At 39.0% G+C, this 26,441-nt stretch overlaps 1 protein-coding gene across 1 annotated transcript in view; it reads right to left on the bottom strand.

The window, feature by feature from the left end:
- Positions 1-26,441, bottom strand: part of FRAS1 (Fraser extracellular matrix complex subunit 1) — a 422,802-nt gene that overhangs the window by 146,184 nt on the left and 250,177 nt on the right. The window contains exons 21-26 of the mRNA XM_054591913.1: positions 18,576-18,728; positions 18,187-18,333; positions 6,297-6,443; positions 3,394-3,534; positions 2,308-2,448; positions 670-810 (exon numbers count right to left, since the gene is read on the bottom strand). Of these exons, the coding sequence (XP_054447888.1) occupies positions 670-810; positions 2,308-2,448; positions 3,394-3,534; positions 6,297-6,443; positions 18,187-18,333; positions 18,576-18,728 (870 nt within the window). The remainder of the gene's footprint in view (positions 1-669; positions 811-2,307; positions 2,449-3,393; positions 3,535-6,296; positions 6,444-18,186; positions 18,334-18,575; positions 18,729-26,441) is intronic.

Below are 26,441 nucleotides of genomic sequence, written 5' to 3'. Positions count from 1 at the left end.
CCCAGGAATGCTCAGTTATAACAGAACTAACTCCCAAGCTTTATTCACCTATAAAACTTTTGAGGTTCAAAATTAAGACTGAATGTAAATTTGCTTCCCTTTGTAGGGTAAAGTAAAATGTCCATTGATGTGTTTAACAAGACTAGCTAGATTCCTTTAACTTGTTACCTTATTCTTAATGGCAAACAGTGTAGCTTGAAATCTATTCACTTCAAATGTGTGAACCTAATGGGGCAGGCTCCTCACACTATTCATTATTTATTTATAATTTATCTCCAGCATGTGCACAAAGAATGCACCATTGCATCATTAGCTCTACAATTTTATATACATATAAATAAATGATGTCTATATAAGTATACATGTAATTTCTACGACATAGTTGTAGTTCAGGAACATAAGTTTTACACCAAATTTCTAATCTGAGAGTTGAGTTTTAAAGCACAGATTGCTTCCTTTTCTCCTCCAAACATCTCAGAAGTTCAGTTTTCCCAATCTTTTATGTTCTGTAAAGAGCTTCTTATTCCTAGCAGCACCAGGGTTTTCCCCTGGAACAGGAATCCCACATTTCACACCACATGAGCCAATTGAATGTGCAAATTCAGCCTTTGAGTACAGAAATTACAGGTGAATTCACCTGACCATCAGTCCTGAGCAAGAAGTACTTACCCGCACATGTTTCGTTAGGAGAGTGGGCAGAGAAGCCAGGAACACAGCTGGAAACACAAAGGCCACTCTTCAGAAAGAATCCATGGTTGCAGCGGTGACATCGGTTTCCATGGCTGCACTGCAAGCACCCCTGAGGGCAGGCTATGGAAGGCAGGACACACTCAATGAGGCACAGCAAAGACACAGGCACCCAGCTGGGGCCACCAGTGGTAAAGAAATGAAGAGCGAAAACACAAGAAACACATGCTTCCCAACTGTGGCAAAAGAAAATTCCAACAGTTTCCTGAAGAATTTCATAGAGAGCTGACTTGCCTTCTGAAGGAAAGTGAATAGGGAGGAGCACTGTTGCTTTATATACTGTGATCTGAAAATGTTTCACGTGAATGGGTTGTTTAGAAGTTAATCATATTGGCTTGCAAGAGACGCAGCTTATAGTGATTAAGAGCATAGGTCTTTTCTGGGTACTGTTCCTCCTCTACCACGTACCAGCTGTCAAACTTGGGCAAGTTCCTTTCACAATCGCTGGTGCAATTTTCTTGTCTTAAAAATGGGGAAACTAATATTACCTCATGCAAATGATTGTTGGTAAGATTCCATGTGTTATAATGTGTCATGACTAGAACAGTGCCAGGCACATAAAAGGACTCTATCACTGCTACTCTTGTATTATTAATTATTATTATGATGATGATCATCATTATTATTTTAAATGGATGAGGAGAGCAATCTACTTAAAGGACCATATACTATTTCTTTGGGTCAAGTCAATAATCTATAAATTGAGTGTTCACTGACTAATTTTTTTGCTTCCATAATTAAGATTTTGTTAAGAGGCAGCACAGTATAGTTTAAAGGAATTAGATATAACAACTTGGGTTTAATACCTTATTTTATGTTTCCTTGGTTAATACTCTTAACCTCTTCGGTTTTTTTCACTTGTAGAAGAGGACTCAAGTGCCTGCCATATTTTACCAAGCCATTGTGAATATTAAATGATATAATACATACAGAGGAAATTTGGTAAAATATAAAATGCTATGCCTCGGTAATGGCATTACTATTAAATGTCAGGTATTCATTAAAGTGGAGCAAACAAGTATCAAGTTTTGATAGGGATGAAGAGAGCACCCTAAGGAAACTTTCATGAATACCTCAGTGGACAAGGTGATTAAGACCTTGGGCTTAACTTTAGTTTCATAACAAAAGGTCAACATATCTCACTAAGTACCCCTAGAAATCCTACTCTTCAAGGATATTATGACAATATCAGGTCACTTGTTATTTAGTCTATACACTGAAAACTGTGCACATATCAACAGAGCTGATGCACTTTTAGTGGATACTGCACCTTAGTTCAATATAAGTTTTACATTCCATAAAATATTGACTTCATTTCCATAAAGATCATTAGGAACAATATTGATTTTGTGAAAAAGAATTACTGGCCTGCTGGTCTATGTTCTATTTAACCTGCAAATGGCAGAGTGCACGGGAAGTCATCAGTTACTTCGGCCACGTGCCCTGGGTTTTCATGCTCCCTCTAACTCCAGTTCTCTTTGGTGACCTGAAGACGAGCATGCCTGAACTGCTCGCTGCCTTTACTTTTTTCCAAAGGACTCAGCATGGTCTCCCAGTTACCTGTGCATTTGTGATTTGCATGGTCTGCAAAGTATCCCTTCCCACATTCCTGGACACACTGGGCTTCCAGGAGGAGAAATGGCTCCTCACAGCGGGTGCAGTCGCCGGGGCCTTGGCACTGGAGACAGTGGCTGTCACAGCCTGAAAGACAGAAGTCAAGTCAACAGGAATGTGCATGGCTTTCCCAGGGGCTCCTGGTCCTCACAGTAAGGCAGTGTTAGACAGCAATGAACAATATAAACTGGTGTCCTGGGCAAAGCAGCAGGCTAGGAGTGAAGGAGCCAGGCTTCCGGTTGTGACTGTTGTACCTACCAGCTGGGTGACAGAACTAGTTACTCCACTTCTCTGAGCCTCAGAGTTCTCTCCTATGAAATGGCAGTGGACATGCCATCCCACCCAGCTCCCTGGATGACGATCAAGTTAAACCATGGCAAATACTAGGCAAACTAGAAATGAACAGATATTAGCCATTATTGTTATTATTAACTAGTCCTTGGCTCTCTGTAACTGCTTTCACTGAAATGCTGATCTCTTCTCGACTCACTCAGTCAATTATCTGAGTCTCCCAGGGTGCTCCTAAGAACATTGTCTGTGCACTTTGGGTGGGCATTTCAGGGTCTCAAGATTTTGTGGTATTAAATTGAGGCAGAAGAGGGTACCGAGGCAAAGAAAGGTGCTTGTGAGATAAAAGGTGTATGGAGAGGTGCGGGAAATAGATGGTGAAGTAATGTGCTCAAGTGACCATGTGCTCAAGTGACCAGGGTACACAGACCTTTCTATCTGGATCACAGGTCTGTTCAGTTTTGAAGGAAATCCAGAACTAATGGCCCAAATATACCTGTTTCTGTGGCCATGTACCCCCAATATTCCTAGACTACCCTCGAATTTTAGGAAATGCTGTATTTGGGCATGAGAGAAAAAATAAAAGAGACATTTTCATTATACCAAAGAAAAGGTCTTGGGAAAGAAACCAGAACTTAGATGAAAAGCCAGAAGGGACACTTGCCACAGGCTCCTTCTCAGAACAGTAAACTTAGAGGAGGTTGAAGCCTGGCTGAGCACAGAGCAGGGGCTCCGGACACTTACTTTTGCAGAGGCCCGAGTCCCGGTAAAATGTTGGTGCGCACTGCTCCACGCAGACCCCGTCCTGGAGGACGTAGCCGCCCATGCACTGCAGGCAGTCTGTCCTCAGAGGCCCGCTGCATGCACTGCAACTCCAGTCACACTCTAGGAAGAAAGCTTACATTAGATCAGCTTCCTTTCTGTCCAGCGCCTAAATTACAAGGATGCTGCCTGCATCTGCAAGGAGGAGAATGAGGACAACATAAGAGATGTCAGATAAGTAGGCTCTACTTGTATAGTCTGAACGCCTCTCTGAAGTTTAGTGTTTCCTAATTATGTTAGACATCAGCATGTATGGATTGCTCCACGCTCCTGCAGAGCCTGCATCCGTGGAGCTGCCAAAAAGCCAGAACAACTTGATTTTATTCCATGGGCCTGAGTTCTTTATCCCTGATATTCCATGTGTTATAATGTGTCATGACTAGCACAGTGCCGGGCACATAAAAGGACTCTATCACTGTTACTCTTGTATTATTAATTATTATTATGATGATGATGATCATTATTGTTTTAAATGGATGAGGAGAGCAAAGCCTTCGTGCAAAGCCTGCTACAGGGAGTGGCCAATCTGCTCCACAAACCTAATCTGAACCTCCTCTAAATGCTTGAGAGGAAAAGGATGTCAGATGGTCAACTAAGAATGTATCTGCTATCTCCACTGAGACCAGCTGCATGACACTCTACTTCTCAAAAACCAGGTGCTGCCTAACATGACAGAAAGAACCAACAATGGTAGAAGTAAACAAGGCATAAAGGAACTGTCCAGAAATAAAGGGCTGGCTGAAATAACAAAAGATCTTATGTAGAGCATAAGAACTTACTCATTTACATGTTCATTCACTCAACGAGCACCTACAGGATGCACAATAGTGACTGAGTTATAAAGTGTTAAGTGTAGGCCTTGCCTTTGAGGAGCTTATAATCTAGTGGGTCCCAGTCATAGATGTGCACCCAAAAATCCAGTGGGATTGTTAGAAATACAGGTGATCAGGCTCAACATCAGAACTACAGTCAATCTCAGGGGTTGGGTACAGAAGAAAACACATTGCTGCTACTGTTTTGTTACTGTGACTATTGTAATTTTTATTGCCATTGCTTTTAATGGCCCTGGCAGTTGGTATGCAGTCAGAAAACTCATGTTTGAAAACAAAGTTCTAGCTGATAAGGTACATGTTTCATGCATGGAAGAGGACAACATGGCATGGTTAAGCACTTGAATTTTGAAGTCAGATAAATCTGTATGCAAGTCATAGCTATGCCACTTTTTGTCTGCATATCTCACACATCTTCCTTAAGCTACTTAAGCCTCAGTTTCTTTATCTGTAAAACAGGAATAAGAATAGTACCTTTTGCATAAGGCTACTGTGATGATTGAATGAAATAATGAATGTAAATACCTCAGCATAGTGCCTGACACATAGCAACAGCTTCAAAAATATTTGCTGAACTGTTTATCTTGGAGAAATATCTCCACTGGGTGCTGCCTCACCCCACCTTCCCTCCCTGCTAAGAAGCTGGGGAAACCTCTCATTAGTCACTTTTCCCTCTTCCTTGATGCAATATTTCTAAGTCCCAAGGAAGCAGGTAAATGTGCAAGACAGTACATGTGCTTCCAAGAAGATTTATAAAGTTAATCTCGCTCATTTATTTGGCTGAATCAGTCCTGAGGGAAAATGACTAAAATAGAGCCTTGAAAACTGCCAGCATGGTTATGAAATCATTTACAATGGGGAGGATTTGTGATAATCTTGTTTTTCACCACACACTAACGACCTCTGGTTAGGAAGGAAAAAAAAAAAAAGCTTCTGTGGTCTTCAGTGCAGCAGACCACCTAAGTTGACAACCAAGTAGAATTTCTTGGAGTGGAAAGTCTGCAATACTGCAAAGGTTTAAAGCATCCCGAGTTTACTCGAAAGATCTTTGCTCCCCATATCTGAGCCCTAGATTCTCTGGCAGAACTGGAGATGGAGAGGAAAACAGAATGAGGGAATGAAGAAGGGACATAGAAGAGAGCAAGAAAAATCCATTCTTTAGCTCTGCTTTTCCTCTGGCTGAGCATTGTCACTCAAAGAGCAAAAGGCCCTAGAATTCCAGCCACTGGAGAACAAAGAGAAAGGCAACTGGTTTTTGACATTATGAACTCCTTGAGAACAAGGACCACATCTTCACTCCTTTCAGTTTGTTAAGCAGAGATGACAAATCAGATCCAAGTCCTGTCCTCATTAGGCATAGAGTCTAGCGATGTAGAGTTGTAAATGCAAATGCCTACAGGGCCCAGGAAGGTAATGTAAATCCCTGAAATAGGCCTGGTGTGATGTAAAAGGAAATGGTGGGGACTGTGGAGACATGCAGAGATCATGCTCCACCCAATAGCGACAACAGCTACTCATCTCCAACCTCCTGCTGCATTCTGGGAATGCAAATCCAGTTTTGCCAGATCTTCTGACTTTTTCAAAAGAAACTGAAATACTGAAAATATCACTTTCTGTATGTGAAGTTTCCTGATTTTTAAAAGGCAGCCATTAAATATTTTAAAACACTGGAATATTAGGTGGGCCAAATACAACCTCAGGGTTTCCAGTTTTCCACCCCCGGTCTAATTATTAATACCTTGCACAATGTCTGGCACATAGTAGGTACTCAAAAATTTTTGTTAAACAAATAAATATTTTCACCTCCCCAATCAAACCTTTAACAAATAAATTAATGAATAAGTAAATGAATACATACATATGTAATGACTTCTTGCTATTATCAGAGAGAGTCTAAATGTATGAGGGTTTTCTCCACGTAGGGGATTGCACATCTACAGTAGAGGGGGAATCACTGAGTAAAAAAAATGTTGTATGACTCGGGAAGAGCTTTACCTTTGCATGTCTTGGTGGAGAAGTCAAGGTAGTACTGTGGGGCACAGCTCTCGTACTGACATTCCCCAAAGAACAGGACCTTGTTCGGGTCTCGGCAGGAGGTACAGCTGGTCTGTGAATCACAGCTTCTGCAATGTGTGTTGCATGCTGAGCAGAAAGGAAAAGGAAATGACCAGATGATTACAATTGCAAATACTGAAGCGCTGATCAAACCTAGACAGATGCTGCAAAGAAACAAAGCCTGGCTCCAATCTATTCTTTAATTATGGCTCATAACCCTCCCCTGTGATCAACAGAAAACAGAAAATGTTAGTCTTACTTTCCAAAATAAAATAAAAAAAAGGGTAATCTTATTTTCCAGAGAAGATAAATTATAAACCCAAGAATGAAAATTCCTCATCTAAATTGCCTTGTGATTCAGCAACAGAATTTATGCTTAGTCCAACATCTCTGATAGTCAAGACTTTTATTTGAACCTTACTTCTTAAGGAATCAAGCCCCCTATAGTTTATGTTGTAGATTCAGATTTTATGTGATGCCAAGATTAAAATTAGGCATCAACTGTATTGTGGAGCTCAGGAAATACCGTATTTCAAGATACAAAGGACTTTAAGGCGACCTGGCTTATTGATTTACCCAGTTGTGATTATCAATGGTCAGTTACTTTTCATGAATGACCCCCAAATCTGATCATACTTCTTCCTTCCCCAATTTAGCAACTGGCATTTCTCCATCTATGCAGCTATTCCCACTAGAGACCTGTGAGTCTATTTTGACACCACCCCCCAACCGTTCATTCATTGGATCTGATTTAATCAAGCTCTCCTATATAATTCTCAGAATTTTTTGCTTTTCTCTATATTCACAAATGCCACCACTCCATCCAAGCCATCATCATCTCCTGCTGGTCTACTGCCATCACCTCCTAATTAGTTTCCCAAAATCTAGTCTGACTACTGTGCAATCTATTTTCCATGTTTCCACCAGAGTGATATTTTTATTCATACTGTTCAGGCTTCAGCAGTCAATTTCATCTATGAACTTATATTTTTCTTGACCCCTGGAAAAATGTTCAGCTTTCATTTATGCAAATACTGCTCCTCCATCATTCCCTTAATTCTTTCCACCTAGAAATCTTAACACACATGTTTGAGTCCTCTCAGTATAATCTCCAAGCCTCTTGTCTATAATTCATACTCATTCTTCAGCCTCTTCTCCAAAAAGGCCTTCCATGACTCTTCAGTCTAGGACAGGTCTCCCAGTTCCTACTTTTATAGCACTCTTAATTTCTTTCATACCATATATAACAATTTTCATTTAAGTGATTATTTAACATCTGTATCCTTTAAGCTGTAAGTTTCATGTAAGCTAAGACTAGGTTTGTTTTTTTTTTCTTGCAATAATCCCAACTCCCAGCTGATTATCTATTATTTTGTAGGTGTTCAGTAAACACTTGTTATACAAATGAAAGAAGCCAGATATTTTAATTATATATACTCAAGCACAAGCATCTCTCCTCATTCTAAAATCTTCTCTAAATATAGGTCAGAGCAAAAGTCTGGTGATCAGGTGAGTTTTAGCAAATCTATGGGATATCAAATCATGAGACACAATGCAGGAAAATTATGTCCCTGTAAAATGGAAAGAAAACACTCTTGTTTTACCAGGGCCATCGGTATAACATGTTCATTAGAGTGTGCAGATTTGTAATTAAAGGTCCCAGGAAAATTCTTGATAGGAGTTTCATATAATTTGGGAATAATTAGAAAAGAATATTTTAAGTGTTGGAAACTTACATGACACTAAACTTCTATCCCCCTTTTTTTTTTTTACCAGTATTTCTATACATGGTGTATCTTAATTTTGGCCAAGTGTTTGATGACAATCCCAAACACAAACTTGTTAATACAAAAATAAAGTGGTCTAGTAGTTGCAGGTGGTTTTGAAGATGATTGAAATACAGACTCAAAAAGGGATCAGTAAATCTTTGTAATTGATAAAGGAAATGTCTCATAGACTATTATGACCAAGTCTTAAATTTTTACTTGATCAATATTTTTATTAATAACTTTAATGAAAACAAAGATGTCATGCTAATGATATTTAAATATGCCATATATACCTATCCAGGAAACACACTAGTTAAATTTTGCCAGCTGAGAGAATAACAACTCAAACTTATTTTAGCCCGTTGAAGCAATATGCTAAAAGTAATCAGATGAAATAAGCAAAACTATAAGTCCTGCATTTATGTCCCATAATAAATTACACAAATAGAGAATACCTTAAAAAGACCTTAGATGGCAATTCTCATAAAAAAGGATCTGAAAATGTTAGTTGATTAAAAGCTTACTAAAAGTGCTGTAAGGTTACTAAACAAATGAATGCAATCTTAAGCTGAAGAGCCCTCATATAAAATAAATGCAGCGGAACCCCCTGCTTGACATGGAGCTGCAAAACCAGGTCCAAATGCCAGCTCTCGGGCTGGGTCACAGTCACTGCACAGCCTACTTTCCTGGAGTTTATTTCCTCAAGGTTTTGTCTGTCTCCATGTTCCTGGATCCTTTAAGCAGTCTTTCATTTCTTTTCCGCACCTCAGTGTAAAACTCAGCCCCTTCATTGGCTTCTATATAAGAAGTGGATTCACTTTGATTATCTTGAAACATTAAGGGAATTTGGAGGGATGCAATAGTGGTACATTGAGAAGCGTGGGCCTTCCACCCTTTCTATCTGAATAATTCTTCCTCTCTTACCTAACCCCTCACCCTTCTCTAGGGCAATCTGCAAATGGCCTTGTCTCACTTGGAGCAGTTCTGCACATACTAAAACCTCTTAGGTTTTCAGCTTCCATCTTCAGAAGATTGTGGGTAAGAAGCACTTTCTCCAGCCTATGAAATTCAGACAACACAAAGTATCAGTCCTATCGCAGTCATGGTGGTATGACCACATCTGGAGGAGAGGTGCAGTTATCTGAGGTTATTGACCCCATGGAAAGTGCACAGTGAAGGAGGAAATGACTGGACCAGAAACCAGCAATGGAAACAGGGATATAGTTTAAACATTGTCTGAGGAGGAAGGGACCTCACAGCTTATGAAGTCCATTCTCCCTCTTAAATAGGCTTGTTTTCTACTGCAGCTCTGACAGATGGTCATCCATTTCTACTTTAAATACTCCATTGGCTTCAATTCTGCCTGTAGTAGAGAAATCCAAGTGGGAGATAGCACTTAATTACAACCTTTGAAGGTAATCATGTGAAAGAGGGAGGACACATTCTATGTTGCTATGGCAGTGGTGCAGCAGGGAGTTCCAGGGCCAATGCGAAAGAAATGTCAAACAACTAAACAACTGCTGCCCCTCAAATATGGACCTGGCTTCCACCCTCATCTGTAGAAGTCGGTGAGGGTGCAAGGCTGGATCAGACACGTCCTCTTACTCTAAAGCACTATGATTTCAAGACTGAGAACCTCATTAATCATCTCTTTCTTACAAAAAGTTTCCATCTCAGCTGATCATCCTTAAAGTTAGAGCTCAGTGAATAATTTCTAAGGATTTCCTTAACCAGAATCTAGATAGTTTTTCAGCTCTGGTTATTAACGCCCCTCCTTAATACTGACTATATTTCCTTAAAAGCCGTTTACTCCACACTTTCTAAAATTGTCAGGCCTATAACTGTCTATAATGATGAGCATTATAAAGGGATATTGTTGATTTTTTTTCTGTTTTTACATACTAGAAACTCAGATTCCCAACCTAGGGTCCTGCTTTAGTCAATCTTAGAAAAAATGAAACTTAAGTTTTAGCAAAAAACAAAGATCAGGAGATTCATAATTTAATGGAAATAGCCTATAAAATCCCATTTACATGTCATCATAACAAATGCTTTTGTTTAGAGATTACCCTGTACCAAAGCAAACGCTTCCCAGAAGAAAAATATTTTCATGCAACATATTTTTGTCATTCGTACTGTACATAAAGCATTCTATTTTTCCTTTTTATTGAATTTATTGGGGTGACACTGGTTAACAAAATTATACAGGTTTTTGGTGCACAATTCTACAACACATCATCTGTACATTGTATTGTGTGTTTACCACCCCAAGTCTCTGTCCATCACTATTTATTTTCCTTCACCTCTCCACCCCACTCCAGCAATCACCAAACTGTTGTCCTTGTCCATGAGTTTTTTCTCTTTTTAGCTCAATCCCTCCATTCCCGTCACACAGCCTGCACCCACCGAAACAGCTGTCAGCCTGTTCTTTATCCATGAGTCTGTCTTGATTTTGCTTGTTAGTTCAGTTCATTCATTAGATTACACATATGAGGGAAATCACATGGTACTTGTCCCTCTCTGACTGGGTTACTTCACTTAACATAATGCTCTTCCAGGCCATCCATGCTGTCGCAAAGGGTAAGATTTCCTTCATTTTTATGGCTGAGTAGTATTCCATTGTGTAAATGTAGCACAGATTTTTTTAAGACTCATCTACAGATAGGCACCTGGGCATCTTCCAAATCTTGGCTATTGTAAATAACGGTGCAATAAACATAAGAGTGCATATACTTTTTCAAATTAGTGTTTTGGGTTTCTTTGGATATATTCTGAGAGGTAGCATTGCTGGGTCATAAGGTAGTTCCATTTTTAATTTTTTGAGGTAGCTCCATACTGCTTTCCACAGTGGCTGCACCAATCTGCATTCCCACCAGGAGTGCACAAGGGAACCCTTTTCTCCACATCCTCGCCAACATTTGTTGCTTGTTGATTTATTGGTGATAGTCATTCTGGCAGCTGTGAGATGAGATCTGATTGTGGTTTTAATTTGCATTTTCTGATGATTAATGACTTTGAGAATCTTTTCATATGTCTATTGGCCATCTGTATGTCTTCCCTGGAGAATTGTTTATTCAGGACCTTTGTGCATTTTTTAATTGGATGGGTTGTTTTGGGGTGGTTTTTTTTTGGTATTATTAGTTCTGTATAAATTTCAGATATTACTCCTTATCAGATATATCATTGGCGAATATGTTCTCCCATTTAGTGAGTTGTCTTTTCACTTTGTTGATAGTTTCCTTTGCTGTGCAAAAACATTTTAGTTTGACACAGTCCCATTTGTTTATTTTTTCTTTTGTTTCCCTTGTCTAAGAGAACACATCAGAAAAAATATTGGTATGAAAAAGATCCAAGATTTTACTGCCTATGTTTTCTTCTAGGATTTTTATGGTTTCAAGACTTACATTTGTCTTTAATCCATTTTGAGTTTATTCTTGTGTATGGTATAAGAAGGTGGCCTAATTTCATTTTTTGGATGGATTTGTCCAGTTTTCCCAACACCATTTATTGAATAGACTATCTTTACCCCATTTTATGCTCTTGCCTCCTTTGTTGAATATTAGTTGACCGTAAAGGCGTAGGGTTTTTTTTCTGGGTTCTCTATTCTGTTCCATTGATCTATATGTCTGTTTTTATGCTGGTACCATGCTATTTGGTTATTATTGTCTTGTAATATAGTTTGATATCAGGTAACATGCTTCCTCCAACTTTGTCCTTCTTTCTGATGATCATGGTTGCTATGTAGGTCTTTTGTGGTTCCATATATATTTTTGAAATATTTGTTCTAGTTCTGTGAAATACGCCATTGATGTCTTGATAGAAATTGTGTTGAACTTATAGATTGCTTTGGGTAGTATGGATTTTTTAATTATGTTAATTTTCCCTATCCATGAACACTGCTCCCACTTATCTGTATTTTGTCAATTGTTTTCTTCAGTGTCTTAAAATTTTCTTCAGGTCTTTTATAATCTTGGTTAAATTCATATCTAGGGATTTTATTCTTTCAAAAATGCTTATTGATTTTAGAGAGAGAGGAAAAGAGAAACATCAATATGAGAGAAAAACACCAATTGGTTGCCTCCCATATGTTCCCCAACTAGGACCAAAGCCACAACCTAGGTATGTGTCCTGGCCAGGAATCGAACCACCAAACTTCTGGTGTACAGGATGACACTCCAACCACCTGAGCCACACCAGCCAGGGCAATATTTTATTCTTTTTTGAAGGAATTGTGAATGAGATTGTTTTCTTAGTTGCCCTTTCCAATAGTTCATTATTGATATATAAAAAAGCAACTGATTTCTAGATATTTATTTTGTATCCTGCTACATTACTGAATTCATTTATCAATTCTGGTAGTTTTTTGGTGGAATCTTTAGGGTTTTCTACATACATTGTCATGTCATCTGAAAAATAATGACATTTTTACTTCTTTTCCAGTTTGGGTGCCTTTAATTTCTTCTTCTTGTCTGATTGCTATGGTTAGGATTTCCAGTACTATGATGAATAAACATGGTAAAAGTCGATATCCCTGTCTCGTTCCCAATCTTAATGAAAACAATTGTAATTTTTGCCCATTGGTTATGACGTTGGCTGTGGGTTTGTCATATATGGCTTTTATTGCATTGAGATATGTTCCCTTTATTCCCACTTTGCTGAGAGTTTGTATAACAAATGGGTGCTGGATTTTATCAAATGCTTTTTCTGCATCTGTTGATAGGATCATGTGGTTTTTATCTTTCATGTCGGTTATGTGGTATATCAGGTTTATTTATTTGTCGATATTATACCAACCTTGCATCCCCAGAATAAATCCTACTTGATCATGGTGTAAGATCTTTTTAATGTATTGCTGGATTCAGTTTGCTATTATTTTGTTGAGGATCTTTAGCATCTACATTCCTAGGAACTGGCCTATAATTTCCATTCTCTGTAATGTCTTCATCTTGTTTTGGAATTATGATAATGCTGGCCTCGTAAAATGAACTTGGGAGCTTTTCCTCCTTTTGCTTTTTTGGAACAGTTTGAGAAAGATGAGTGTTAGTCTTTCTTTGAATGTTTGGTAAAATTCACCTGTGAATTGATCTGGCCTAGGACTTTTGTTTTTGGGAGTTTTTTTTTTTTATTACTGCTTCAATTTCACTAGTTTTAATCTGTCTATTCCAATTATTTTCATTCTTCCTGATTCAGTATTGAAAGATTGTATGTTTCTAGAATGTATCCATTTCATCCAGATTGTCCAAGGTGTTGCATATAGCTGATCATAATATTTTCTTACAATCCTTTGTATTTCTGTTGAGTCCATTTTTATTTCTCTTTCATTTGATTTTATTTATTTGGGTATTCTCTCCTTTTTTCTTGATTAGTCTGATTGAAGGTTCATAAATCTTACTTAACTTTTGAAAGAACTAGCTCTTGGTTTCATTGATCTTTTGTATTTTTCAACTCTATTTTGTTTATTTCTGCTCTAATCTTTATTATTTCTTCTACTCACTTTGGACTTTGTTGTTATTTTTCAAGTTCCTTTAAGTGTAAAGTTAGATTGTTTATTTCATATTTTTCTTGTTTCTTGAGATAAGCCTGTGATGCTATGAATTTCCCTTTTAGGATAGATTTTTTTTTTAACCTTGTAATTGGAACCTTTATGTATTGTTTGAGGACCAGCAAGGATGTCAGTATGTTTGAGGCAGAATGATTGAAGGGGGAGAGAAATACAAGACGAAGTCTGGGAGAACATATGGATCAAGTTACACAGGACCTTCAAGGTCACTAGGAATCCCTTATTCTTTTTTTTTTCTTTTTTTTTAAAATTTTATTTTATTTTTTCAAATACATTTGTCTCTGCCTCCCCCCCACCACTTTCCCTTGCCCCCTCTCTCCTTCCCTCCCTCAGCTCTTCCCCTTCGGTTTTGTCCATGAGTCCTTGCTATATGTTCCTTGACTTTCCCCTTCCCTTCCTTGTCCCGGCCCCCCACCTTCCTCCTTCCCTCTTGTCTCTGTTGATTTCGTTTCCTTTCAGTGTTGCTGGTCTTATTTTCCTTGTATCTTTGTATTGTTGGTTAGGTTCCGCTGATAGGTGAGATCATATGGTATTTGTCTTTCGCCCCCTGGCTTATTTCGCTTAGCATAATGCTCTCCAGTTCCATCCATGCTGTTGCGAAGTTTAGTAGTTCTTTTTTTCTTTCTGCTGCATAGTATTCCATTGTGTATATGTACCATTACTTTTTGATCCAGTCATCTACTGATGGGCATTTAGGTTGCTTCCAACACTTGGCTATTGTAAATTGTGCTGCTATGAACATTGGGGTGCATAGGTTCTTTTGAATTGGCGTTTTGGGATTCTTAGGGTATAGTCCCAGCAGGGGAATCACTGGATCAAAAGGCAGTTCCATTTTCAGCTTTTAGAGGAAACTCCACACTGCTTTCCACAGTGGCTGCACCAGTCTGCATTCCCACCAACAGTGTACTAGAGTTCCCTTTTCTCCACAGCCTCGCCAGCACCTGTTGTTTGTGGATCTGTTTATGATGGCCATTCTGACCGGTGCGAGGTGGTACCTCATGGTGGTTTTGATCTGCATTCCTCTGATGGCTAGTGATGCTGAGCATCCTTTCAAATGCCTCTGGGCCCTCTGTATCTCCTCCTTGGAAAAGCGTCTGCCCAGGTCCTTTGCCCATTTTTTGATTGGATCATTTGTCTTCCTGGAGTGGAGTTGAGTGAGTTCTTTATATATGTTGGAGATCAAACCTCTATCTGATGTATCATTAGCAAATATATTTTCCCATAGGGTTGGCTCCGTTTTCATTTTGCTGATGTTTTCTTTTACCGTGCAGAAGCTTCTTATTTTGATGAGGTCCCACTTGTTTATTCTTTCCTTTATGTCCCTTGCTTTAGGAGACATATCAGTGAAAAAACTGCTGTGTGGGATATCTGAGAGTTTCCTGCCAATATTCTCCTCTAGGACTTTTATGGTGTTGCAACTTATATTTAAGTCTTTTATAGGATAGATTTTTGTGTGTGTGTTTCATACATTTTGAATTGTTGTATTCTCATTTTCATTTGTTTTAAGGTATGTTTTGATTTATTCCTTGATCTCATTGTTAACACATTCATTGTTTAGGAACATGCTATTTGGCATCCATTTATTTGTGGGTTTTTCAATTTTGTTCTTGTGATTGATTTCTAATTTCATAACACTATGGTCAGAGGAGATGCTTGATATGATTTCAATCTTCTTAAATTCATTGAGACTTTTTTTGTGTCCTAATATGTGGTCTATCTTAGAAAATATTCCACGTGCTCTCAAAAAGAATGTATAACCTGCTGCTTTGAAATGCTCTTAAGATATCAATTATATCCACTTGATCTAGTGTGTCATTTAAGGCTGCTGTCTCCTTGCTGATTTTCTGTTTGGAAGATCTATCCATTGATGTTAATGGACAGTTATATTATCCCCCACTATCACTGTATTATTGTCAATCTCTCCTTTTATATTTATTCAGATTTGCTTTACAGATTTAGGTGTTCCTATGTTGGACACATATATGTTTACAAGGGTTATAGCCTCTTGTTGGATTGTTCTTTTTATCATTAAATAGTGTCCTTTTTTGTTTCTTACTACTGCCTTTGTTTAAAGTCTATTTTGTCAGATATAAGGACTGCTACCCCATCTTTTTTTCCCTATTTGCATGAAATATCTTTGTCCATTCCTTTACTTTTAGTCTGTGGTGGATATCTTGTAGACAGCAGATATATGGGTCTTGTTTTCTTATCCATTCTGCTACCCTATGTCTTTTGATTGGAGCATTTAAGCCATTTACATTTAAAGTGATTATTGTTAGGTACATATGTATTGCCATTTTATTCTTTTAAATATGTCCCTCTGTTTTTCTTTCTCCCTCTCCCTCTGCTTCTCCCTTTCCTTCTCCTCCTCCTCAAAGCAGGCCATCTATTTTGTAATATCGGTTTGGTGATAACAAAATCCTTTAGCTTTTTCTTGTCTTGGAAGCTCTTTATTTCTCCTTCAATTTTAGATGGTAGCCTTGCTGGGTAAAGTAGTCTTGGTTGTAGGTCCTGGCTATTCATCACTTTAAATACTTCATGCCGATCCTTTCTGTACTAAAATGTTTCTGCTGACAGTCTTATGGGAGCTTTCTTGTAGGGAACTGTCCTCCTCTTTCTGTTTTTAAGATTCTCTCCTTGTCTTTCACCTTTGTCATTTTAATTATGATGTGTCTTGGTGTGGACCTCTTTGGATTCTTCTTGTTTGGGACTCTCTGTGCTTCCTGGATTTGTGTGTCTTTTCCCTTCACCAGGTTAGAGAAGTTTTGGGTCATTATTTGTTCAAATATGTTCTCGATCCCTTGCTCTCCCTCTTCTCTTTTTGGTACCCCTATGATGTGGATGTTGTTATGCTTCATGTTGTCTCATCTCTACTTATCTTTTTCAATTATTTTTTCTTTTTGTTGCTCTGATTGTTTTTTTCTACCTTGTCTTCCAAATTGCTGATTCAGTCCTCTGCTTCATCCAACCTACTGTTTATTTCTTCTAGTATAGACTTCATTTCAGATATTGTATTCTTCATTTCTGACTTATTCTTTTTTTATGGTTTCTATGTCCTTTTTAATGTTGTGGTAGTTTTTTCTAAGTTCCCTGTAGTTCTCACTAAGTTCCTTGACCATCTATATAATCATTTTTTGAACTCCATGTCTGGTAAGTTGCTTGCCTTCATTTCATTTAGCTCTTTTTTTCTGGAAATTTCTCCTTTTCTTTTATTTAGGGCATGTCTCCAAGCAATTTTTTTTATTACAAAAGTAAAGAAATCTTTTCATTAGTCCAAAGGGTTTTTTTTTTCAATGCCTGGTATTTCAGCAAGTGATGCAAAATTATGAGTTCCATATAGCTTCATTTCAAATGCAAATCCTGTCAGCTCTCAATAAACTAATACCTATCTTTCTGTCTATAAAATAGAAATATATTTTCCAATTGGATTTGTCTCTCATTCTAGCTGATGCTGATGATAACAATAACAATATCAACAATAGCTATACTGAAAGTTTATTTCTGCTAGGGCTATGCTAATTGCATTTGCATTAGATATAAGTACTATTATAATCCCTCTTTGATAGGAAAAAAACCTGAGGCTTAGTGATTAATTTACTTTCTCAAGGTCACAAAGCTAGTAAGAGATAGGATGTGAAATCCAGTCACCTGACACTAGAACCTATTCTCCTAACCAATACTCTATAATTCCTTCAACATGGTATTTCCTAGGACATAAAATTGAAATATCAGCACTGTATTTGTTAACTGTCATTTTCAAAGTGAGAAAGTATAAAAAGTATAACAATTTTTTTTTAAATGACATTTCAGTGATTAAAGTAAAGTAAGCCATCTCAGCCTATTTTTAAAAGTGTTCCTTCATCTGTGAAGGATTTCCTAATTTTTTCCAGTCAGATTTGCCCTTTCCATAATTTATCTTAACTCTTTGTTTTGTCTGACTCAGGTAATTGATCATATTTTGACTTATTTGAAAAATAAGACATTTATACAAGTAACACCAACGCAAAACAAAATGTCTACTCTTTGAGCAGAAAATAAATGCTTTGTACATGTCAGGCATTGCACATTGTCAATATTCAGCAAATACATGTCAAACACAAATTGAATCCAGAGAAGTACTTAGGTCATTGATTGTATACTGGAATGAGCTCTGCTCAGAATCTTGTAATTGAAATGCTAAGAGAAACCATGAAAGGAAACAGACGTAATATTTTTATTTTTTAAATGAGATAACTAGAGAACAGAGAAGTTTAATGACCAGCTCAAGATCACACAGCTGGTACTTGCAAAGGAGATTCCCAGCCACGCACTTCCAGTTAGGCTGCTATATGAGTTAAATCTGATATAAATCTGCTCATGGCATCCATATGCCTCTTGGATTAATTTCCTTCCTTTTATAAAAATAAAGGCTACAGGTAAGGATATGGAAGCAAGACTCATATTTCCTTTGATGACCCCAGAAGAGCAGGAAAAGAGAGAAAGTTCATTTTTAAAAACCTACGCTGACAAGCATGGTTGTCATCACGATAGTGCCCTGGGAAGCAGGTGGTGCTGCAGGTTCCAAGGTGGGATAGGACAAGGTCAGTATCACATGAGGAGCAGGAGAAGGGTCCTCTGCCCTGACAGGTTCTGCAGGAGGGGTGACATTCTGCAGAGGGAAAAGAGACACAAAGAGAGCCTATGAAACCAAACTCCCTTCCAAAGCAGCATCCCAAGAGTTGTTCATAAAAGCCCCAATGCTGAGAGTCTTAGCTGGTCTGATTTATTATTTCACAGTGTTCTCCCTGCTCACTTGTGTGCACGTGTGTGCTCTCTCTCTCAACCTTCTCAGTTATTACCCCAAAGAGAAGCTTTGAGGTACCGCAGCTCCTATGTCCAGCACTTACTCACTTTTACAAGCTCCTTCCTCTGTGTAATATCCAGAAGGGCACTCAGGGACACAGTGGTCCCCCAGCAGCAGGTACCGGGTATCCTGGCACCTCAGGCAGATGCTCCCGGTGTTGTGGAGATCAGCTGCACATTGCTGGCACAGAGGATGGCAATCTGGAGAAGCAAGGGGACACAGAGAAGGCACAGATGATATGAGCACCGAGTCTCATCACTATACCAAAGGGCAGATGGAATTGCAATGACCGCTGCTGCAGCACAGACAGCCAGAGCAGCCCAATGGCAGTATATGGCAGTAAAGCACAAGCTTGGGACCTGTACAAATTGTGCATCTGAGGTTTTTAGCAAATGGTCAGGCCCAGCACAGCAATTGCATTTTCATCCCTTTCCAACTAAACAACCTTCAAGTTCTAGGGCAGCATGTGATAGATGCTTGCTAGGGGAATACCAAGAATCGTCAGGGTCACAGAAACAGTATACCATCACCATTTCCCCAAGAGCTCCGAGAACCCGAGGACAGAATGCCCTCCCTTCCCAGTGGCCCTGAGCTGAGTTCCCTGCCCTCACATGGCTCCTTCTTACAGATTTGGTCTTCCAAAGTCAGTTATATGAGTCTTAAGCATTGGTACAGCAGGGTTGGAATTAGTAAATCATTGAGGTGAGTTGGGAGAAAACTTTAATTTTTAATTAGAGGTAAATATATGAAGAAGAGTTTTGAGCTGAAAATTCATTTTCCTGGCATGACACATAGCTTGCAGAAGCTCTGACATACCCAGTTATGATTGAAGCTGTAATGCAAATTATCTGGTCTGGTCTGGTCACACTGTCTATTGTTCTCACCCATATAATAGTCATCCCTTAGTTAAAGATCTTGATTGTGTTCATCTCCCACTTAGATAAAAACGTCCTCTGTCCTACTTTCCGTGATAATTACCCTTTAAGTCCGATTTACCATCCTCCATCTCAAAGGTGGAAGAAAACCCACAAATCCCAAATTACCCACCAAAATAAAAGAGGAGTAAAAGACCTAGGAAAAGAGAAGGCAGAGTTCTGGTTATAGGGCCTTTCCATCTTCCCCATAAGGATTCAAAGCGCTGTTTGTATATGTGGTAATGTCCCACTCAGGGACCAGGTATGTCTTGTGTCATTTCAAAGTCTTGTAGACAGAGATTGTGATTTCTACTCAGGTTTAGACTAAAAAAAAGAAAAAGAAAATCCTGTCATTGAACAGATTGCCTGACCCCAGAAATCTGTTAAAATGGGTCTTTATAGACCCTCAGTGATATACTTTCTTAACTGCTGATCAGCTGAGATGCGTTCCCTGAGCAAGCAGCAGATTTCAGTCCCATGCCCAGCACCCACTCATCTGCATGAGGAGCTGTTCTAAAAACTTTCCAGCAGTTTAACCAAAATTGTCCTTCTCAAAAATGCTGGCCCTTCTATAATAAGCATGCAAACTAACAGCCCCTGACCCTTCTCTGAACTTGGGCAATTTCAGGTTACAAGCAGCCTTTTGCCAGTATCAGGAATAATTCTGGATATCCGAAAAGCCAAACTAAGCCTCATGATAGCCCTTCAGAGATTTATAAAGGAAATTGACTGTATTGAGAGAAATATGATAAGAATGCTATTTTTCCTGATTTCATGTATGGTTTCCACACAATGTCAACCTTTTTGTTCTTTTTTCCTGTGCCCTCCTCCCAGTGCCAGAAGCGCAGTCCCGCAAGTACAAAGGGGAGAGTCAGGAAGCTTCAAAAGTTCGGGAGCAAAGGGAGATTGTGTTTCGCGATTACCTTAATGAGTGGGTACACGTTAGGATTGGACACCCAGGCAACATAACTGATTCAAGGCACCATTATTTGAAAGGTCATGGCCTCTTCCTCTTTAAAGCAAACGCTCACAGAGACGCTTGGGCTCAGGCAGGCATCAACAAGATCTGCAGGTGTTCAGAGATCTAAAAACTGGTTGCATCTAACTGAAGTTTCCTCTAGTGTGCAATTAGAGAAATGAAAAAGAATAATCACCCAGGGGATGCTTTGAAGAGAAAGTAAGCCAATCTTGGGAGTATTTTGTGGGTACAACAAATAAATATTTACGGATTTGTCTTATCTTAAGGATCTCTAGAAGCTGTTGAAAGGAGGAGTGTAATGTGTAGTAATTATTTCTAAAGGAAGTTACGGCTGGGCTACGGATGCTCCCTCCCACCCTCACGGCAGCTGCACTTAAACCCCTGCCCCTCTGCTCCAGTCACTACCCACCCGCCCACCCTTCCACCTCCACCCTCCCAGGTTATTTCATCTTCTGCCTCATTTGGCCCGTCAAGCATGGGAACCTTTGATTCCTCCCTGCCGACCTCAGATCATCTATCTTTACCCATTTTTATTTCATTTCTTCTCTCACAGGATGAAATGGCTAATTCTTCTACCTACATTCTTGGCCAATTTTCAACATTATTTAAACATTATTGCATTTTCCCTCATCTCTAGTTACTTTCCTTGACTTCAACTTCCAAACATGTCCTACCTCATCTACCACACAAAAAAGTTTTTCTCTACAACCACCCATCTCTTTTCATCCATTCACCTACCACACAACTTCTTTGCCTCCCTAACTCGTCACCTCACCGTAACCTGCCTTCAACCTCCTCAGTTCTACTGTGGAGAGACCTTGAAAAGGTCTCTGACTGCCACTTAATAATCAAACTTAATGGCCTCCTGTGATTCCTAACCTAACTGAAATCTCTGCAATACATGACATTTCAGGCCACCCTCCTCCTACCTTCCTATCCCCATTAGCATGCCTTATTCTGGGGTTCTGCTCAGCTGGGTCCTCGTTCTCTGCTTGAGAAATGTAGAGGTTGCTCACAACCCTCAACCTGTTCTATCTGCCTAACTACATCTCACTCTTTGGAGGTATTAAATCAGACATGGCTCTTTGCAGCTACCAGAAGCCAGTGGAAAGAGCTCAAAAGTGGTAGAGTCTCCAAAATCTCAAGGCCTCTGCTTCTCTCCATGGTTCCATGGTTAAATATTAAGATATATCACATTGCATGGTGGAGTGAGTAGTACCCAGAGGCAAGGAGAAAGTAATTAAGGACACTTGAAAATATAAAACAATCACCTGCAGGCTACCCTAAGCACCACATTAATCCAAGTTAGTTTATAGTTTTACCCACATCCATAACTCTCCAAGTCTGGAAAGTTGAAATCTCTAACTCCTTTTGTTCATTACTTGCATTCATTCCTTATTCATTCATTCATGGTTTAAAAATTCATACTAAACACCCAATCCCATGAGTAGATTCAATCTGAGTGGGTCCCCTGGTAATACATTCATGTAAACCTCTGGTCCCAATTCTACCATATACAAGCCCCCAACAGAAGACCACTTAAATAAATATGCCCTAAAGTCAATCTGAAGGCTGACTGAGTTTTATTAAACCAACCAGAAAAGAAAAATAAATTCCTAAAACCTAAGAAACACTTTTGTCTTGAGAGGCTTGAAGTCAAAATCCCCCTGTAGGAGAGAATTCCTTGGGAGAGCTCAACATGAGTAAAGATGTGCAGGGAAAGGTGCCAAAAGTCTGAGCAACAAGGACTTGAGGATTAATACCAGTGTTCTGATTTATAATCAGAAAAGTATAGTTCCCAAGGGTAGGCTACAGAATGAGGCACAACAGGCTACAAGTGGCCAGTCCCACTGGGCACCACTAGCAAGCAAGCTTCATCCTCAAGCCCAGGGCCCCATTGGGATCTTCAGGAGAGGGGCTTAGAGGGGCTCAAACAGGGATGTTGGCATTTTATTTTTTCTGACTACAAAGTGAGCCATGAAAGAAAATATGAAGAACATTTTTACAAAGTATAAATAATCACACAAATCACCCTAAGTAGGCCTTCCAAATGAAATACTAACATCAAAACTTTTCTTAGTTCTTTTTCTATACAATTTTACATATGTATATTTTAATAGCAGAGATATTAAATGTTGTCATGTAATATCTTTATTTTTACTCAATACCATCAGCATTTCCACATGTCATTAAAGACTCTGTACACATTATTTATAAGGGCCGCATAATATTTTAGCATTGAATAAACAAAAAATTTGCCATCTTTCTTATAGCTTCAATATCAACTTCCAATAAGTAAAGCCATAATAAGACTTTTGTACATTTTAAATTATAGTTGATCCTTGAACAACACAGGGGGTCAGGGGTCCTGACCCCCTGTGCAGTCAAAAAATTTCTACATAATTTTGACTCTTGAGAAACTTAGTTACAGTTGTCCCTTAGTATCCATGGAGGATAGGATCCAGGACCTCCTGTTGAGACCAAAATCTGAGGATGCTCATGTCCCTCATACAAAATGCATATAGTTGGCCCTTTACATCCTCAGATTCCCAAACATGGATCAAAAATACTATTTTGCAATGCAGTGGTTGAATCCATGCATGTGAAACTAGAAACATAGAGGGCTGACTGTGTATTTATTGAAAAAGATATCTGTGTATAAGTGGGATCGCACAGTTCTAAAATCATGTTGTTCAGGCTCAACTTTATTTCACAAAAGACAATGTCAAGAGAGTATAATTATTACTAGAGTTTACATTTATTGAGGTCTGATATATATCAAGCACTATACAAACTATTATAATACATAATCCCATTTGAAAATATAAAGTAGGCATTGTTACTCTCCTTGTTTGAAAGATGAGGAAACTGAGACTTAGAGGTTAAGTCATATGCTCACATGTGTTATATCCAAAGCATACAATTTTAACCACTGTAGACAGGAAAAAATGTGAAATACTTAATAGATATTAAAAATTTCTTTCCAGAAATCTTGTATCAATTTACATCTCCAAGAGCCATTCATGAGACTGTTTCATTATAACTGCCCACACTAAGATTTTAAAAACAGTAAAAACCTCAGCTAATTTGGCTGTTAAAACTGGTGTTACAGCATAACATTGAACATTCAAAAAACTCTTTTCTTTCAAACAGCAAAAATGTTGAAAATCTACTGTATCCATTGAGTTTTCAGTATGGTGGAGAAAAATGCCCCTGGCTGTGTAATTATAAATGAGTATAAAATATGTGCAACCAAACAGCAATTTGAGATATCAATCAGTAAGTTCTTTCCTCGTCCACTGTAACCATGCTACATTGGGCCAGGAAGCCTGGGCTGTCATGTGCTCCCAGAGAAACTTACCAGAATCAGACCCACAAAGATACCCAATTCAAAGAACTCAGCACAGGTAGAAGAACAACAAATTTGAATGTGCATTGGAGTTAAGAGATCCAAGCCCTTCCCCACCAACACTATCCCCACATTCTCCACCTGTGTTCCCCAGTCTAGAAAAAACCTTCAGGATGGAGACGAAGAAAGAGCAGAGAGACCATTTGCTTTTTCCCTGCCCTCCCCTCTTAATAGGTTGGAGGCAGCCCAGTAGAAAATTAAAGAATCCAGTAATAGAGTGGACTTGTACTGTGCTTCTTGTGTTAAAGAGGAATGTCTCCAAATTGAATCCTATGTCACAGGGCAATAGAGACAGTGGCATAGCAGGCTGAGCAAGAAGAGAGTGTATGGGAGACATTGAGGCACAAGCCTGCCAGGACTGTTAAAAACATTCCATAAAATGCTAACGGGGCCATGGAAGTCTATGAAAGGGGTATCACACAGTCCAGAAGGCATGGAAGGCTTTCTAAAGGAGGCTGAGCTGTGAACACTGGGTAAGAGTCAGCTGCAAGGGCCAGGCAGTACCTGTGAGCGCCAGTTTTGGAATACCCTGTAAGTCATGAAAAGAGGTGTGGATTTTTTCCTACAGGCAATTGGTGATCAGTTTATGTGTGTATCTTACCAATCTATCTACTGAGGTATCTGTTTTTATTACAGATGTGAATGAGAAATTGTTATGTGAAATGTAACTAGCAATGGGAGAAGAGTTAGAACCACAGCGGAAAACCAAGAATCCAAGGAAACATACAGCTGCTGTCAATCTGAAACCTTTGCTGGGGAAGTGGTGGGGTCTCTACTGTTCCCTCCTCTCCTCCCCTCCCCTACTTCTATAGAAGACCCTTCTCTGTTAATAACATCTCACAGCTGAATTGTTCTCATGCGGCTTATGCTAAATTAGGCATATTAGGAATATTAGGAATACTATAACATAGATACATGAAAGCTATCATGACCAAAAATGGAAATCTTGGCTATACCTTAATAAAAAAGACTAGTAAACATACCAGTGGTTTGTCTTCCAGAGGAAGATCTTTTCACAAATTGTCAGTTTCTAAAACACTTTTAAAAATGAAAACAAAGTAGAAATCAGTAGTACCGAGTGGGTAGCCCCTACTTATTTGTTGAAAGAAAGAAAAAAAAATTATTGGAGCTCTGACTGATTGACCAAGTTGGCTGGAGCATTGTCCTGTTCACCGAAAGGCTGTGTGCACAGGACAACACTCGCCAGGTCAGGGTACATAACAACAGACAACTGACTGATGTTTCTTTCTCACATTGATGTTTCTCTCTCTCTCTCTCTCTCATCATTAAAAATATTCTCTGGTGAGGATTAAAAAAATTATCAGAGTAATAATACTAGGAAATTGGGAACTTGGAGGCCTATGGAAAAGGCTATGTGTTATACTACCTGGTTTTCAAAATCTACTTCAGACCAAGAAGAGAAGAGCACTACTTGGCTGTGCATGTGATAACATACAACTGCTTTATCAGTAAAATTTGAGACAATGAAGAGAGAACTATCCCCACAGTCAGCCACATGCATTAATTGTACAATATAAACATAATTAAGAGGTGGTAGGAGCCATCTCAGGCACTGTGGGAGAGGACTATGTGTCCGGGGAACTGCTAAGGCACCAGTAGAATCTGCTCTAAGAACTAAGTTGATTTGGAGGCAACTCTTGAATTCTTCTTGGTTGGAGGTGACCATCTGACAAATTCTAATTCATATTCTTGCTGGGCCCACACTGTAGGAGCACAGCTGTCAGAAAGTGTGTCCTGAAAATGGCAGTATCCCCAGAAAAGCCAACAAACCACAGAGTGAATTTCCCATAATCCTCCTTGCCCCACACCTTCCACTCCCATTCCTCCCCATAGGTGATATTTGGAACAATTTTACAGGATACACAAAAGGAAGTTTATACTGTCACAGCTTAATTTGTACCAAAACCGCAGTTACTAAAATAGGAGAGCTGAGTTTCTAACCCACCAATCTAGCAGCCTCTGCAAGGATTAACGTCCCATCCTAAAAGCCCATCTGTACAGTAAGGCATTTGCCTTTGACCCTCCTGACAATAATGAAAAGAGGAGGCTAACCTCAAATCTGTCTAAATGGCAAGTGTGCATCCATTAAATGCTTAATAATAGTGCCATTCTGGAGGCCGTCTCTACCAATGCTACTCAGTAAGTAAATCTTTATTTGTCACTATTTCAATTATAGCAAAGAGTCTTTAAATATAAAACTCATTAAGGGTGACAAGGGAAGAGGAGAGACCCAGGATGCACTTGTGTTTCACCTGTTTCAGATGACTAGCATAAAACAAGCATGCGGCGGGGGGGAGAGCTGATGGAACTCCAATCGCTTGTCTATGTGCTTGCTTGCTAACAAACCAAGGGAATTAGCACTTTAAACAAACAAATTAATGAACACATTTACAAGGGAGTCTAGAAATAGAGAATTAGCTCCAGCTGAAATATATACATTTCTTGTTTGTAAGCAAGCAGAGGATTCCATTTGTTCTCTGAATATGCACAGCATGCAGATATGCTAAAAATTTAAATAGATAAAAAATTAATATTTTGACTCAGCAGCTGCAATATTCTCTAATATGCCACCCTGCAGCTGTGAGGAAAT

Source organism: Pteronotus mesoamericanus, unplaced genomic scaffold, assembly GCF_021234165.1.
Source record: "Pteronotus mesoamericanus isolate MK-2021 breed Mesoamerican mustached bat unplaced genomic scaffold, CSHL_Meso_final contig_130, whole genome shotgun sequence".
NCBI classification, from domain to species: Eukaryota; Metazoa; Chordata; class Mammalia; order Chiroptera; family Mormoopidae; genus Pteronotus; species Pteronotus mesoamericanus.
The sequence above is the reverse complement of the archived record's forward strand: the minus strand, read 5'-3'. Positions and strand labels throughout refer to the sequence as shown.